This window comes from Syngnathus scovelli, chromosome 22 (assembly GCF_024217435.2).
Source record: "Syngnathus scovelli strain Florida chromosome 22, RoL_Ssco_1.2, whole genome shotgun sequence".
In the NCBI taxonomy this organism is placed as follows: Eukaryota; Metazoa; Chordata; class Actinopteri; order Syngnathiformes; family Syngnathidae; genus Syngnathus; species Syngnathus scovelli.
The window spans coordinates 6,527,091-6,544,968 of NC_090868.1; the positions used below are offsets into that span (position 1 = coordinate 6,527,091).

At 43.7% G+C, this 17,878-nt stretch overlaps 1 protein-coding gene across 15 annotated transcripts in view; it reads left to right on the forward strand.

The window, feature by feature from the left end:
* The window catches only part of LOC125992022 (pleckstrin homology domain-containing family A member 5), a 139,727-nt gene that overhangs the window by 28,331 nt on the left and 93,518 nt on the right, over positions 1 to 17,878 (forward strand). The window contains exon 4 of one of the 15 annotated variants that reach the window (XM_049760562.2): positions 16,553 to 17,875. The exons of 13 other annotated variants lie outside the window; for them this stretch is intronic. In XM_049760562.2, coding sequence (XP_049616519.1) covers positions 16,553 to 16,601 — 49 coding nt within the window. In that variant the 3' untranslated portion in view covers positions 16,602 to 17,875. Of the gene's footprint in view, positions 3,912 to 16,552; positions 17,876 to 17,878 lie in introns of those variants that run through there. One more of the 15 variants, XM_049760561.2, reaches the window with a different exon arrangement.

The following is a 17,878-nucleotide window of genomic DNA, read 5'->3' on the forward strand; positions in this document are numbered from 1 at the left end:
TACGTTTTGTGACATTTTTGTTTGGTGGTGTGCCGTCTGATTTTTGTAACATAAAATATGTGCCATGGCTCAAAAAAGGTTGGGAAACACTGAATTAAAACAAAATCAGCAATAGGCAGCAGCAAACAGAAAAGTCTTCCGCTCTGACTTAAAAACATTGAGAGTTGCAGCAGACCTGCATGTCTCTGGGAGTTTGTTCCAGATGTTTGGAGCATAGAAGCTGAACGCTGCTTCTCCCTGTTTAGTTCTGACTCTGGGAACAGAGAGCAGGCCTGTGCCAGACGATCTGAGAGGTCTGGATGGTTCATAGGGGATCAGCAGGTCAGAAATTTACTTAGGCCCTAGACCAGGGGTCACCAACCTTTCTTAAACCGAGAGCTACTTCCTGAGTACTGATTAAGGCAAAGGGCTACCAGTTTGACACGCACTTCTGAAATAGCAAATTTGCTCAATTTGGCTTTCACTATGTGTTATTATTGTCATTTCCAGTTCATATGTAAGTGTGATTTTAACAAGAATAGCAAAAATACAGTCAAACCTTGGTTTTTGACCACAATCCGTTCCAGAAGGTGGTTCGAGAAGCGAATCGGTCGAATTCCGAATCTATTTTTCCCATTACAAATAATGGGAATTTTTTTTATCCGTTTCAAGACAAAACACCCCGCCTTTTTTAAGCATTATTTTTCATTTGCGCATATTTGTCCGATCGCGCAACTGCAGCTCACCGCCGAACGTGCAACCGTAGCGCGTCGCCCACCGCGCAACTGCACCACGCTGGTCGCATTATTGTGACAGAGCCGTCGCTGTAATTTAGAAAATATTTTTAAAGTCCTGATGTACTTTCAAAAATGTAAGTGGACCTCAGTGCGCAGGGAGCTTAATTAGGCCCGATCGCCCAACTGCAGCGCACCGCCGAACGCGCAACAGTAGCACGTCGCTGACCGTGCAACTGCACCGCGCTGGTCGCATTATTGCGACAGAGCCGTCGCTAAAATTTAAAAAATATTTTTAAAGTCCTGATGTACTTTCCAAAATGTAAGTGGACCTCAGTGCGCAGGGAGATGAATTTGGTTCGATCGCGCAACCGCAGTGCGCCGGGCGCTCACTGTCGCATTGCTTTAAGAGCGTCTTTGTGTTTAAGGATGACTTTACTGCTCCCACTTGCTTTCTTTGGAGGCATGATTAGGGGTTAATACAATCGTCAAAGTAACGAAAATACAATAACAACAGTCAGTCGGCACCCGGGCCGCGAGGTCGGGTTTTCTCGGGTCCTCCCGGCTCATCTCGCGAGGTTCGACCTCCGAATTTTGTTCGACAACTGAAGCTAAAAAATCTTGAATTTTTTGTTTGAAATCCGATTTGTTCGAGAACCAGGACGTTCGAAAACCGAGGTTTGACTGTAAAATAAATAGATGCATCTCACTGACAAGTGCCGCGATTTGAGCTAATTTTAGAACAATCCTGCGGGCGACTCATGCTGTCCTCACGGGCGACCTGGTGCCCGCGGGCACCGTGTTGGTGACCCCTGCCCTAGACCATTCAGAGCTTTATAAACCAGTAAAAGTATTTTAAAATTAATTCCTTGGCAGACAGAAAACCCGTGTAAGGACCTCAGAACTGGAGTGATATGATCTATTTTTTTGGTTTTAGTGAGAACTCGAGCAGCAGCATTTTGAATCAGCTGCAGCTGTCTGATTGACTTTTTAGAAAGGCTTGTAAAAACCGCGTCTACTGAAAACAAAAGCATGGACAAGCTTTTCCAAATCTTGCTGAGACATAAGGCCCTTAATCCTTGATACGTTCTTCAGGTGGTAGTAGATTTTGTAATGGTTTTAATGTGACTGTTGAAATTCAGGTCTGAGTCCATAACTACACCAAGATTTCTAGCTTAGTTTGTGGGCTTTGACATCACTGATTGAAGCTGAGCGCTGACTTTTAATTGTTTCTCTTTGGCTCCAAAAACAATTACTTCAGTTTTATCTTTGTTTAATTGGCGAAAGTTCTGGCACATCCAGTCATTGATTTGTTCAATGCATTTACTCAGTGTTTGTATGGGATTATAATCTCCTGGTGATTTGGTGATATCCATTTGTGTGTCATCTGCATAATTATGGTAACATATTTTGTTTTCCTCCATAATCTTAGCTAGCGGGAGCATGTAAATATTAAATAGTAGAGGCCCAAGGATTCAACCTTGGGGGACATATACATAAAACAAATGCATTATATCAGAAAGATGTATTATATATATATCTACACAGGATTGTCTCAGAAAGAAAATTAGAATATTGTGATGAAGTTCTTTATTTTCTGTAATGTAATTAAAAAAACAAAAATGTCATACATTCTGGATTCATTACAAATCAACTGAAATATTGCAAGCCTTTTATTATTTCAATATTGCTGATTATGGCATACAGCTTAAGAAAACTTAAATATCCTATCTCAAAAAATTATAATATTTCCTCAGACCAAGTAAAAAAAAGATTTATAACAGCAAAACTAAATCAAAGATTTGAAAATGTTGAGTCGTCACCTTATTGTGGTGGGGGGGGTTTGCGTGCCCCTAATGATCCTAGGAGCCATGTTGTCGGGGGCTTCATGCCCCTGGTAGGGTCACCCATGGCAAACGGGTCCTAGGTGAGGGGCCAGACAAAGCACGGCTCACAGAAGCCCCTTATGATGATTGAAATAAATGGACTTCGTTTTCCCTCGCCCGGACGCGGGTCACCGGGGCCTCCCTCTGGAGCCAGGCCTGGAGGCGGGGCTCGAAGGCGAGCGTCTGGTGGCTGGGCCTTCGCCCATGGGGCCCGGCTGGGCATAGCCCGAAAAGGAAACGTGGGTCCCCCTTCCCATGGGCTCACCACCTGTGGGAGGGGCCGAAGGGGTGCAATGTGAGCTGGGCGGCAGCCAAAGGCAGGGACCTTGGCGGGCTGATCCCCGGCTGCAGAAGCTTGCTCTTGGGACATGGAATGTCACCTCTCTGGCTGGAAAGGAGCCCGAGCTGGTGTGCGAGGCAGAAAAATTCCGACTAGATATAGTCGGACTAGCCTCCACGCACAGTTTGGGTTCCGGTACAAGCGCTCTCGAGAGGGGCTGGACTCTCTTCCACTCTGAAGTTGCCCATGGTGAGAGGCGTCGAGCAGGTGTGGGTATACTTATTGCCCGCCCAGCTGGGCGCCTGCACATTGGGGTTCACCCCGGTGAACGAGAGGGTAGCCTCCCTCCGCCTTCGGGTGAGGGGACGGGTCCTGACTGTTGTTTTTGTCTATGCATCAAACGGCAGCTCAGAGTACCCACCCTTCTTGGGGTCCCTGGAGGAAGTGCTGGAGAGCGCTCCTTCTGGGGACTCCATCGTTCTACTGGGTGACTTCAATGCTCACGTGGGCAATGACAGTGAGACCTGGAAGGGCGTGATTGGGAAGAACGGACCCCCTGATCTGATCCGTGTTCTATTATTGGACTTCTGTGCTCGACACGGATTTTCTATAATGATCACCATGTTCAAACATAAGGGTGTCCATGTGTGCACTTGGCACCAGGACACCCTAGGCCGCAGTTCGATGATCGACTTTGTAGTCGTGTCATCGGATTTGCGGCCGCATGTGAAGAGAGGGGCGGAGCTGTCAACTGATCACCACCTGGTGGTGGGTAGGGTCCGACTATATCTAGTCGGAATTTTTAATGCATCCATTACAACCTGGTGATCCTGAAAGGGGGATCCTTCCATCTGTGGTCCCTTCTCAAGGTTTCTCATTTTCCCCTGGCAGGGGTTTTTTGAGTTTTTCCTTGCCCTTTTGGGAGCTTATGATCAGGGGATGCTTTGAGAATAATTGTCAATTTTGGCTATGTGAAGCCCTTTGAGACTGTCTGTGATTTAGGGCTATACAAATAAACTTGACTTGACTTGACTTGTCCGATGGTGGGGGAAGATGCCGGTCCGACCTGGCAGACCCAAACGCTCTGTGAGGGTCTGCTGGGAACGTCTGGCAGAATCCCCTGTCAGGAAGAGCTTCAACTCCCACCTCCGGCAGAGCTTTTCCCACGTCCCGGGGGAGGCAGGGGACATTGAGTCCGAGTGGACCATGTTCCGGGCCTCCATTGTTGAGGCGGCCAACCAGAGCTGTGGCCGTAAGGTCGTTGGTGCCTGTCGTGGCGGCAATCCCCGAACCCGCTGGTGGACACCGGCGGTAAGGGATGCCGTCAAGCTGAAGAAGGAGTCCTATCGGGCCGTTTTGGCCTGCGGGACTCCGGAGGCAGCTGACAGGTACCGGATGGCCAAGCGGAACGCGGCTTCGGCGGTTGCTGAGGCAAAAACCCGGGCGTGGGAGGATGGCGTACTGCTAACCTCGACTCGGGACGTCGTGAGTCGGTGGGGAGAATACTTTGAAGACCTCCTCAATTCCACCTACACGCCTTCCATTGTAGAAGCAGGGCCTGGGGACTCCGAGGCGGACTCTCCAATCTCTGGGGTCGAAGTCACTGAGGTAGTTAAAAAACTCCTCGGTGGCAAGGCCCCGGGGGTGGATGAGATCCGCCCGGAGTTCTTAAAGGCTCTGGATGTTGTGGGACTGTCATGGCTGACACGCCTCTACAACGTTGCGTGGACATCGGGGACAGTGCCTCTAGATTGGCAGACTGGGGTGGTGGTTCCCCTCTTTAAAAAGGGGGACCGGAGGGTGTGTTCCAATTACAGGGCAATCACACTCCTCAGCCTCCCTGGTAAGGTCTATTCAGGGGTGCTGGAGAGGAGGGTCCGTCGGGAGGTTGAACCTCGGATTCAGGAGGAGCAGTGTGGCTTTCGTCCTGGCCATGGAACAGTGGACCAGCTCTACACCCTGGGCAGGATCCTCGAGGGTGCATGGGAGTTCGCTCAACCAGTCCACATGTGTTTTGTGGACTTGGAGAAGGCGTTCGACCGTGTCCCTCGGGAGGTTCTGTGGAGGGTGCTTCGGGAGTACGGAGTGCCGAGCCAACTGATAAGGGCGGTTCGGTCCCTGTATCACCGATGCCAGAGTCTGGTTCGCATTTCCGGCAGTAAGTCGGATTCGTTCCCAGTGAGGGTTGGACTCCACCAAGGCTGCCCTTTGTCACCGATTCTGTTCATAATTTTTATGGACAGAATTTCTAGGCGCAGCCGAGGCGTTGAGGGGGTCCGGTTTGGGGACCTCAGCATCGCGTCTCTGCTTTTGCAGATGACGTGGTGCTGTTGGCTTCTTCAGGCCGTGATCTCCAGCTCTCGCTGGAACGGTTTGCAGCCGAGTGTAAAGCGGTCGGGATGAGGGTCAGCACCTCCAAATCCGAGTCCATGGTCCTCGATCGGAAAAGGGTGGAATGCCCTCTCCGGATTGGGGATGAGATCCTGCCCCAAGTAGAGGAGTTCATGTATCTTGGAGTCTTCTTCACGAGTGAGGGGAGGATGGAGCGCGAGATCGACAGGCGGATCGGTGCAGCGTCGGCAGTAATGCGGACCCTGTACCGGTCCGTTGTGGTGAAGAGAGAGCTGACCCTAAAGGCAAAGCTCTCAATTTACCGGTCGATTTACGCTCCTACCATCACCTATGGTCACGAGCTATGGGTCGTGACCGAAAGAACGAGATCCCGGATACAAGCGGCCGAAATAATTTTTCTCTGCAGGATGTCCGGGCTCTCCCTTAGAGAAAGGGTGAGAAGCTCGGTCATCCGGGAGAGACTCGGAGTAGAGTCGCTACTCCTCCACGTTGAGAGGAGCCAGATAAGGTGACTCGGGCATCTTATCAGGATGCCTCCTGAACGCCTCTCTGGGGAGGTGTTCCGGGCATGTCCCACCGGTAGGAGACCCCGGGGACGACCCAGGACGCGCTGGAGGGACTATGTCTCTCAGCTGGCCTGGGAACGCCTTGGGACCCCCCGGGATGAGCTGGATGAAGTGGCTGGGGAGAGGGAAGTCTGGGAGTCCCTCCTAAAGCTGCTGCCCCCGCGACCCGACCCTGGATAAGCGGAAGAAGATGGATGGATGGATGGATGAAAATGTCCATTAAAGCACTCAGTACTTGGTTGGGAATCCTTTTGCACGGATTACTGCAACCAATGCGGCGTGGCATGGAGGCAATCAGCCTGTGGCATTGCTGAGGTGTTATGGATGTCCAGGATGCTTCAATAGCGGCCTTTAGCTCATTTGCATTGTTGGGTCTGGTGTCTTTCAGCTTCATCTTCACAATACCCCACAAATTCTCTATGGCAGACCCGGGCAAAATACGGCCCGCGGGCCTTATCCGGCCCTTTGTGCGTCTCTGTCCGGCCCGCAATCATAAATTACATTTGATTACAACTTAATAAATACAAATAAATCTGTGTCGTACATGCAATACACCTACGCTGCTTTTATTTTGAAAGGCGTCGCACTTCCGTGTAGCGTGCGTGCATGTGAGCTGTGCGTGTAGGTGAACAGCACGAAGTAATGCTGCCCTCAAAATGTGTGCTGACGCGAAGAAAAGAAAAGTTGACAAGGAGTGCCGTGTTTTCAACAAGACATGGACTGCCAAGTATTTCTTTACAGAACTGAAAGGTAAAGCCGTGTGCCAGGTTTGTGGCACACAAGTCGCTCTGGTTAAAGAATATAATTTGAGTCGCCACTACATGACCAAGCATAAGAAAAAGCGCGCAACAGAGGCTGATGCATTGCTAGCCAAACTGCAAGCCCAACAAGGACTTTTTATCAAACTTCTCACCCAGAGATGCAGCGGCTTTGTCATTTGAGGAAAAGTTAAATAAGTTAAGAATAAATTGTACTGATTAATGATTGTTTTTTATTTGACCTATACACCACAATTTCACATAGCTTAATGTGAATATAAACAGAATAATTGTATTCTTCTAATTACCAGTACCAGCTATTTAAAATAAATAATTTAGTGCATTTTACAATGGAAGAAAATTGAGCAGGTTTAAGTTATTGTAGGTGTGGCCCTATGACACAACTCAGGTTTTTCATGTGGCCACTTGTAAAAATTAATTGCCCACCCCTGCTCTATGGGGTTCAGGGCAGGGCAATTGGCAGGCCAATCAAGGACATTAATGCCATGGTCAGTACACCATTTACTGGTGGTTTTGGCACTGTGGGCAGGTGCCAGATCATGCTGGAAAATTAAATTATCATCTCCATAGAGCTTTTCAGCAGACGGAAGCATGTAGTGCTCTAAAATTTGCATTTACTCTGGACTTGATGAAACACAGTGGACCAACATCAGCAGATGACATGGCTCCCCAAACCATCGCTGACTGTGGGAACTTCACACTGGATTTCAAGCAACTTGGACTTTGCTCCTCTCCAGCCTTTCTCCAGACTCTGGCGCCTTGACTTCCAATGATATACTAAACTTGCTTTCGTCTGAAAAGAGGACTTTGGACCACTCTGCAACTGTCCAGTGCTTCTTTTCCATAGCCCAAGTCAGACGCTTCTTCCGTTGTCTTGAGTTCAGAAGTGGCTTGATCATGGGAATACGGCTATTGTAGCCCATTTCCCGGACACGTCTGTGAACAGTGACTTTTGATACCTGGCTCCAGCTTCAGTCCACTGTCTTTGAAGCTCCCCCAAATTCTGGAAGCGACTCTTCTTCACAATGCTGTTAAGGGTGCGGTCATCTCTCTTGGTTGTGCAGCGTTTCCTGCCACATTTCCCCCTTCCAACATACTTTTTGTGGATGTGCTTTGAAACTGCACTAGTGAACAGCTTGCTCTTTGAGAAATTTCTTTTTGTGTCTTACCCTCCTGATGGAGGATATCAATGATGGTCCTCTGGACAGCAGTCAAATCAGCAGTCTTCCCCATACTTGTGATTAAGTTTACCAAACCAAGCTGAGTGTTTTTCAGGGAGGGAGGGAGGGAGAGGGTGAGAAACCTCGGTTTTCGAACGTCCCGGTTCTCGAACAAATCGGAATTTGAACAAAAAAATCGAGATTTTTTTTTGCTTCGGTTGTCGAACAAAATTCGGAGGTCGAACCTCGCAGGATGAGCCGGCAGGACCCGAGAAAACCCGACCGCGTGGCCCGGATGCCGACTGACACCGTTAGTTACTGTATTTTCGTTACTTTGAGGATTGGATTAACCCCTAATCATGCCTCCAAAGAAAGCAAGTGGGAGCAGTAAAGCTATCCTAAAACACAAAGACGCTCTCAAAGCAATGCGACAGTGAGCGCCCGCCGCGCTGCGGTTGCGCGATCGGACCAAATTAAGCTCCCTGTGCACTGAGGTACACTTAAATTTTGGAAAGTACATAAGGACTTTAGAAATATTTTCAAAATTTCAGCGACGGCTCTGTCACAATAATGCGACCAGCGCGGTGCAGTTGCGCGGTCGGCGGCACACTACGGTTGCGCGTTCGGCGGTGCGCTGCGGTTGCGCGATGGGACAAAAATGCGCAAAAGAAAAAATACTTAAATTTATTTTTTCCATTATTAGAAATGGGAAAAATGGATTCGGAATTCGACCGATTCACTTCTCAAACCGCCTTCTGGAACGGATTGTGGTCGATATATATACGTATATATATATCACATACACACACATATATATATAAATATATATATATATGGGGACAAGCGGTATAGAAAATGGATGGATGGTGACTTCTGAAATTGTTTGACATTAAAATCTGAATATCCTGCACAAATAGTGTCACATTAACATATTTATTCTTTTTCACGTCTCATATTCTCGTAAAATTATGTCTATGTAGTCCTAAAATAATATCACTGCCATCTCATTTAGCAACAGAATGCTGTTCTACCCACAGTACTGCCAGGCCCTTCTTGCAGTGTAATAATGATACAAAGAGCTTCTGAAATCCCACAGGGGAAGGCAATAGCAGACAGGAGGCGGGCCACTCGCTGTATTTGGCTCTGCATATTTTGCTCCATTGCCATTCCATTAAGTTATGTACATAGATTTAGTAAAAGGAAATGGAGCTGACTTACTCAAAGAAATGCACAGTGATGATACTCATAAGGATTATCTCTCCTGTTACGTGCTCCTTTGCTAATCTTGAGTCTGCATCAGAAACACCAAAAACCCATGCCAGTATAAAAACATCCGTTGGTAATTAGCCATCATTTATCCTCCTTCCATCTTATTTATACCTTTAATGCTTTATTGCAAGCTTGTCCAGTAGCTACTGCACTTGTTCCTTTTGACGAAACTGTATTGTGCACCTCTTGCATGTAGTGATACACTGCAGTCTCATTTTGTCAAGCCTCCTGAGCAATTGCCGTCTCTAGTAGCTGAAGTCTTTAGCTATGTCTACCGTATTTTTCGGACTTAAAGTCGCTCTGGAATATACGTCGCATTAGCCATAATATGCACAATAAAGTGAAAAAAAACATATATAAGTCGCATTTTGGGTGAAATTTATTCGACAAAACACCAAGAACAGACATAAACGAGCAACAACAGGCTAAACAATAGGTATGCTAACGTGACATAAACACAAACAAAGAGCTGAGAACGGCCCTGACGTAACATTCAGAGTTATTCAAATAACTATCACATAACACGTTTATCAAACTATCTGTGTCAATCCATCCATCCATCCATCCATTTTCTGAACCGCTTAGTCCCCACGGGGGTCGCGGGCGTGCTGGAGCCTATCCCAGCCGTCATCAGGCAGTAGGTGGGGGACACCCTGAACTGGTTGCCAGCCAATCGCAGGGCACACAGAGACAGACAACCGATCTCACTCACACTCACACCTAGGGACAATTTGGAGTCTTCAATCGGCCTACCAAGCATGTTTTTGGAATGTGGGAGGAAACCGGAGTGCCCGGAGAAAACCCACGCGGGCCCGGGGAGAACATGCAAACTCCACACAGGGAGGGCTGGAGGTGGAATCGAACCCGCACCCTCCTAACTGTGAGGCGGACGTGCTACCCAGTGCGTCACCGAGCCGCCTCTGGGTCAATCCAATTCATTAAATCCATCGATCGTCCTTTATGGAAACGATGCCGCGTATGCGCCGCGCCGCTGACGTCTAAATATTCTAAATATTCCACAGACCCATATAACAATATATAAAGTTTATATCAAATAACTACCATATAAACAACAATATAATCAAACCATCTGTGTCACTCCAAGTCATTAAATCCATCGATCAAATTCCTCATCCTTTGTCAACAATGCCGCGCGTGCCCTGCTAACGTCAGCCTCGTCGTTATCAAAGTCAAAGTCAGCTTTATTGTCAATTTCTCCACATGCCAAAGACACACAAAGAAACCGAAATTTCGTTCCCCCCTATCCCACGGTGACAAGACATGGCTCACAACAGACAACAAGTAAACAAGTATAACAAAAGCGTGCTGAATAAATAATGAATAAATAACACAACAACAACAATAATAAACAACAATAAATAAATAGGAGGAGCAGAAAAAAAAAAAACACAGCTCTAGTATATAACAATATTGTAGCGTTAACAAAGTACCAGGAAAGACGTGGGTTTGGTAAACGGCTCTTTATTTAACAAAACAAGAGTTCAACGAGCCAACAGCTACTGAACTGTAACGATAAAAACATATACACGTTGCTACACGAAATAAAATATATCAAATAACTATAACATGAATAGTTCACCGCCACACGGCCCCAAGCCCCGGCGTCAACTTCCATCCCTGGAGGTGGCAATTCCAGCCACGGAGGTGGAAGAGAGCTCCATAGAATAGGACCGGGCATGCGTAAAAGCCATATCCGAGCCCCATCCACCGTCCTCGGAAAGCCACCCGGCCGAGCGCCGGCCCCCGACTTCTATCCACGGAGGTGAAAGAGAGCTCCGTAGAGTAGGACCGGGCGTGCGTAAAAGCCATAATAGTTTTTCAAACCTTCTGTGTCACTCCAAATCCTTAAATCCTTCAAACTCTTCGTCCTCCGTATCACTTAGAAACAAAGGCGGTAATGATGCCGGTAGTACGTGGGGCCCTTCGTCATCTTCGTCATCCCGTGATCAATCTTTGTCCTTTTTGTAAACAACCGCCACACCGCGCTGCTGACGTCACTTGAAATTCAAATTACAGTACTCCCTTGCTACATCGCGGTTCGTTTATCACGTTTTCACTTTTTTTGTTTTAATTTTGAAAAATTGTGAAAAAAATCACATGAGTCGCTCCTCAGTATAAGTCGCCCCCCTACCAAAACTATGGAAAAAAAAAAAAAAAACGCGACTTATAGTCTGAAAATACGGTAGTGTCTTGTAAATGAATGTGATCGAGCTGCTTCCTTGCTTTAGTTTTTTTCCTAGGCTTTGTGGGAACACGTTAAATTACTATTATTGATGTTGACATGTTGTCACCTTAACAAATAGCAAGGCAATATTGAGCAGCCGGGCCAGAGACTTGTGCGCTCACTCTTGTTAAATAAATTGTTCTCTACGTTGAGATTTTTGCCATAAGCTCTCACTGGTTGTAATCATGACATACCTTTTGTGCCAGTTTGCCACAGACAGATAGAAATCTAATTCAACATAGCTCATCATAGAAATTAATCTCAACTAAAGATGTCATATCCAGGTCCAGAAAGCCTTAGCCACAAGTATTTCTAATAAACCGTTTGGCTAAATCCAAACTGTGGCAGCAGTTTTAGTTTGTGGACCTGAATATAACACCCCTACTCTCAACATAGACAACTATGTATCTCAAGATAGTTCAGCATATAAATCTATTTCAACTAGAGGTGTTAAATCCAGCTCGAGAAAGTAAAAACCCTGCCGCAGTTTGGCTTTAGCCACAGTTGAAGCACCTGTGGTTCAAGTCAAACTGTGTTAGGGTTTCTACTTTCTCGATATGGATTTGACACGTTGGCATTGATATTGATGGCAAACATTTTGTGATGTTGATATACACTGGACAAGACAGCCGCCACACTTGAAAAAAACTTCTAAGTAAAAGCAAACCAAGGGTTTGATGTTCATGTATTCTTTGGTTTGGTTAAGGTTTATTTTGAAGTTTGCCACCTCTGGCGTTACCATCATGAATAGTCCTCCTGACTGTGCAGATGTTTTTGCTGTTTTCCACCAAGAATGGCATTATATTTCACTTCTTTTATTAATATTTATTAATTAAATTAATCTGGCCCCTGAAACAGACCTTACTATATCGTCTGCTGCCATTTTTGTGACTGCAGTATGTACGTCTGGTTAAAACATGCAACGTGGCATCCGGGGTCCTCTCATCGTTGATGCGCAAAACCTGTTTCAATAGCCAAAATGCACATTTTCCTTTTTTTTAATTTTTTTTTAAAATTTTTTGACACGCGTAAAAATCCACACCTGAATTTTAGGCCCCACGTTTTTTTTAAAAACTTTTTAGAGTTTTCATTTATTATTTGGAATTCTACAAAATTAGAATTAAAAATAGGTGGCTGGAACACTTGGGTCCTCTTCCCAGTGGGACACGCTTTGAACACCTCACTTGGCTGCTGTTCAGAAATGGTGAGTCTGCATTACTGCAAACAATAGCACAATCTTACTTTTTGTTCTCCCACTCCATTCTTCCCTTACTCATGAACAAGAGCCAAAGATACTTGCACTCCTACCCCTCTCACAAGATTGGTTCTGGAGCCCAAGCTGTGTTGGGTAAGGGAAAAAGAGTAGGTGACCCCGCTTGGGGCATGAAATACAGTGGGATTCACAAACCCTTCTACCATTGTAAGGTGAAGGCTCAAAGAGGAGTTATTTTACTTACTGAATGCAATTCTGTCCAGTTTTACATAACATCCCTTCAGAAACACATTTGCTACCATTTTCATCTATCCTCTGTGAACAAGTGGGTTCACTCCATGCTGTTTTTGTTCTCACTCTTGCCATGCTTGATTTCAATGCATTATTTTCACGCTTTAACGTTGGTCCAGAGACATGCCAATGGAGAGAAATGACAAAAATGTTTTCAAGGCTCACCACAACTGAGAATGACTTCTTGCGAGTTACAAGGAGACATGATAAATGCGGCCTTTGGGCAAATTTATATAAGGTAGAAGTGACCTCATTCAGGGTCTTGGAACTCACCATAAGTTTCATAACTGGAGGTGTCAAAATGAATTGATTTATCAACAAGAAATCAATTATGAAATTTAATGCCTCATATTTGAATAAGTAGTCGTTGAAAGCCATTTTTTAACTGCAGATGTCCCAAATCTTCAGATTTTAGGCACTCAAAAGTACGAATCCTCTGATTTCTCGAGTCCTTCATTAAAAGCAGGCTAATTTATCTTTATTTCCTCAAAATAAGACTTTTGCAAACATCAGTTTTTATTTTACAAAAAAAGACCATCAATTCATCTTGTGTAATATTGTTTGATTGTTGTTTAGTTGCTTTTTAATTGCTAAATATTATTAAATAAAAGATATAATTAGTTAAGAGTAATTGCAATAAACCTTTATGGGATTATTCAATTAATCGATGGAATAATCGATAGAATATTGATTCTAAAAATATTTGATAGTCAGCTCTAATTACAACTGACGGTGGAGAATGTGCTTCAAGTGAAACTTCATGATTTGAACAACAGTTTTTTTACAGTTCAATATTGGCCTATGAAGTAATACAATTAGTCTTAAAGCCCTTATTTTCACGATTAATAGCACGAATTATCCAATTAAGATTAAGTCAATTCCACAATTTCTTCATTAATGCTGGAATATTGTAGTGTATCACTTATTTATGTATTAACCGTGGTTAAAAAAAAGTCTGAAAAAACATCTAGAAAACTGTAATCGCTAGAGGTATCTTCTTTGCTAGAGCTAGTATGTCCCCATGAGTGTCAGCTGCGACGTGCGTGACCAAATTATTGACGCTTCCCTCACTCAGGATGTCTGTCTCTTCAGTCACTAATTGTTAAGTTTTATTCACGCCACAATACGTCAAGAAATAATAATTACAAATTAAATTAGTATAATACAATATTCGACTGTCAGGTCAAAAAGACAGCATTAGCATGTATGACAAAAAGTTTTTTATTAACTATCACACACTTATAAAATTAAACTGAAAGCAAGTAACTATGGAAGCGTCTCGCTAGCGAGCAACTCAATCGGCTAATTGAAAAGCCTACAAATCTCTCTTGGCACATTTTTCCTGGTAATCTAGAAATTTCTCAATCTTTAGGGCTATCAAGAGTTAAAGTTACAATGGATTTGTAATGATAAAATCAAATATTTTTTACCATTCATTATAACTGGAAACTGTTTAATACTAGACTTATTTAACTATCGAGTAGGAAAGACAATTCAGCAGCAAGAGGTGACATTGTGGGACACAGGCTGGAAAAAAAATACTCAGAGGAACAAGAGAACATGGGCTCAAAGGTGAAGTGTGGATGTGTTTCAGATCAGCAATTCAAGAGAAGACAGAGGATAGGAGAAGGCAGAATCGTCTCATATGTATGCAAAGTAGTTGGTGGAGGCGTAGGCCAGGCATGTCAAACATACGGCCCGCGGGCCGGATCCGGCCCATTGATCATTTAATCCGGCCCGGCATAAATTTCTGAGTATGTCAAAAAAAGAAGCGAGTCTCTAGCTCATTTCTATCAAAAGTTATGATTTTTTAAAAATAAATACAAACCAAGTGCTCCCTCCGGCCACGGGAGGGCAGTAAATGTGTAAAAGAGCTCACGTCCAGCGGCATTGACATGAGTTAGTACTAAAACCAAACCGTCAATCTTGCTTAACAATTCACCACAAGTTATCGGTCAACACACCCTTCCCAAAATGGCACTGTCAAAAAAAAAGTAAAGTGGACACGGAGTGCAGAGTTTTCAAGGAAAAATGGACTGAGCATTATTTATTCACAGAAGTTACTCTGCGCATTTCTCTTGTCTCACAGCTGTTCGTCCGGAGGCACAGGACCGCCCCGATAATGATTTGAAAAAATATAAAGACAACATAACAGATTTTCTGCGAGAGTTTGAGCAGAGGTTTCAGGTATTCAGTGAACTTGAGAACAAATTTGGCTTTTTTCACTTGCCATTTACAGTGAAGCCTTCTGATATGCCAGCTGACATTCAACTCGAGCTTATTGACTTGCAGTGCGATTCCGCTATGAAGGATAAATTTGGTCCGTGGGATTGGATACGTTTTATCAATATCTCGTGCCAGGTTACCCCGAATTTTTGTGAACAGGTTTTCTCCGTAATGAACAATAATAAAACAAAGCAGCGCTCAAGGTTAACAAATAAACACTTGAAGGATATTGTTAAATGTGCTGCTACTCAGGATTTGACACCAAATATTGATACACTTGTGAAGGCAAAAAGATCCCAAGTTTCAGGAGCCAGCAGCAGCAAGTAGACTGCAGGAGTGCAGTGAAAGAGAAAAAAAGTGTGATGACACGAAATTTGTTTGCACTCATTAATACAGATCATTAAAAATAAGATTAATCTGGTTTCATATTAAAGACAGTTAATATTGTGCAGTATATTCTCAGCTTCAGTAGGCCCAGCCTAGTAGTTTGATCGGATGTAGTATAAGCATGCACTGCTATAACTTTTATTTTGTATGTCTTTTTTAATTTATTTCAAAGCAGTACGACAATTAAGGCGAGAATATTTTTTTCATAGCTCCCACTTGAGTTTAAGTGTGGTGAGTTGGTTCAGGTGTAAAACTGCATTCACTTCATTGTTAAAATAAACCAGTGAACCATGAAATCATTTTTTTTCATTGTTTGTGAAAAAAATGTGTTGTGCTTAGAAAAGATTCCTTGTCATCCGTGATTATAATATGTAGGGTAGGCTACAAATGTAGGCTGAATGATAAAGCATAGTACTGAAAAACAAAGCAAAATATTTGGAGTTGACATTCTTTTACTGATCCGGCCCACCTGAGAACAGAAAGTCTGGATCCGGCCCGAGAGCCAAACTGAATTTGACATGCCTGGCATAGGCATTTAACAAGGGCATTACCATTCTTTGGCACCCAGTAAGTGTGATACTCGTAATTCATATTTGTGAATTATTCATTTGCTTTGCCCAGATTTTCATTTTATACTTCACAAAACACAAAACTTCTATTATTGAATGAAATTTTGATTGAATCTGCTTTAATTGTTGGATCTAGATTTTACAAGGCTTCCATATTATGTATATTCTTTTTCCTGCTTTTGTGTACATTTTTTTTTAGAAGAAAATGTATTAACTTATTCACTGCCATTGCCAGCTTTAGACGTCAAAGATTCGTTTAAGCAAAGCTGACAATGAATATGATGAAAACAAAAACGAATGACATGTACATAAATATTCAAAACCTTTGCCTATTGCTTTGTTGATGCACCTTTGGCAGCAATACAATCTGAAATATTTTTGAATATGAGACCTGAAGTTTGGCAAACCAAGATTTGGGTAGTTCTGCTGCATTCTTCCTCACAGCACTGAGGTGCACACATTTTCAGATCCCTCCAAAGATCAATCGGATTCAAGCTTGAGTTCTGGCTGGGCCCCTGCAGCACATTGAAAGAGTTGTGCTGAAGCCACTCTTTTGATATCTTGGTTGTGTGAAGGGTTTGTTGTCCTATTGAAAAATATATCTGCTCTTTGGCAGGTTGCTGTACAATTTTGAATATTTTTTCCTGTCACTCTTCATCTGGTAAGAGAATTTTCTCTCTCATCCTTATGGTAATTCTGGACAAACAAACTCCAGTTGGACTTCTTGATTGGTGAATTTCTGGTGGTCCTTCTTTTTCCTCCTCCCCCAGAGGAATGCTGAATCTCTAGCAGAGGAACCAATAGGTTCTTTGCCACCTCCCTTCTTTGGTTCTTCAGTTCTAGGAAGAACCTCGGTCCCCTGCTTAATTGACCGCCACTGTGCTCATTGGGACCCCGAAATCAAATCTATATCCTGTCTTGAAGGTCTATGGAAAATTCAAGACATTGTGCTTTGTGCATTAACTTGAATATACATTTTCTTACCTGTCTATCTTTCAACTCTGCCGTGAAGTTCCTTTGCCAGAAAGCTGTTTTGCTTCCCGTTCCCATCCGTGGTCTCTTTCACGGTTTTCATCAACAAATACACATTTTACTCCAAGTAGCTGGCTCTGCTAGTTAGGCCAATCTTTTTAAAACAATGTAGATGAGCTAAAAATTGTGTGATCTGGCTTGATTTCCAATCGATTTGGAAACGGAATAACTATTTAGAACAGAGGTCAAGATCAAATGAACTTAGAGATTCATTTTAAGATCCTCTCAAATATGAACTCATGGACAAACCTTGGCTTGTTCTTTCTCTGAAGCACATGCTGTGCTCATGACTTGTCTTGTTCACTCAAGCTTTTTCATAAATATTGTCTTGGGTTAGTAAAGTCCCTTATTCCGAATGGAATAATGCAGATTGACGATCTCTGGTAACGTCTGCGTTTTCCAGATGTCGTGTGATTTATCAAGATGGATGTGAGTTATCTATTCAGCACAGTAATGGAAATTTAGTTTGATCGATGTTAAGATTTTTACTGGGTTTGAGTATTCAGTTTCATTCTAATCGGAGTACTCTTCATGGACACGCTGCTACTGTTGTTTAAGTTTACAGATTTCTTTCTAGTGACCAAATATATCTGAACTGGAGAAACATAGTTGATACACATGCAGTTCATTACAAAGCCCATGATTACGGTCATCAAATATGCGTAGTATGTAGCGTATATCTATCTTATTTAAGTCATTCCTGTTTATGAAAGGTTAGTCTCGCTTAAATGAATAAGTTGCACCAACCCTCATAATGGCAAAAAGAGAATAATCTTGTCTTGCTTTGGTGCCAAGAATATCTATTTTATCATACATGTTGATACATACATTTTCCTGTAATGCATTTTTTGATGATTTTATTTTGATCTGTTTTTCTTTTCCGTGTCTTTTCCATGTCTGCCTTTCTTCA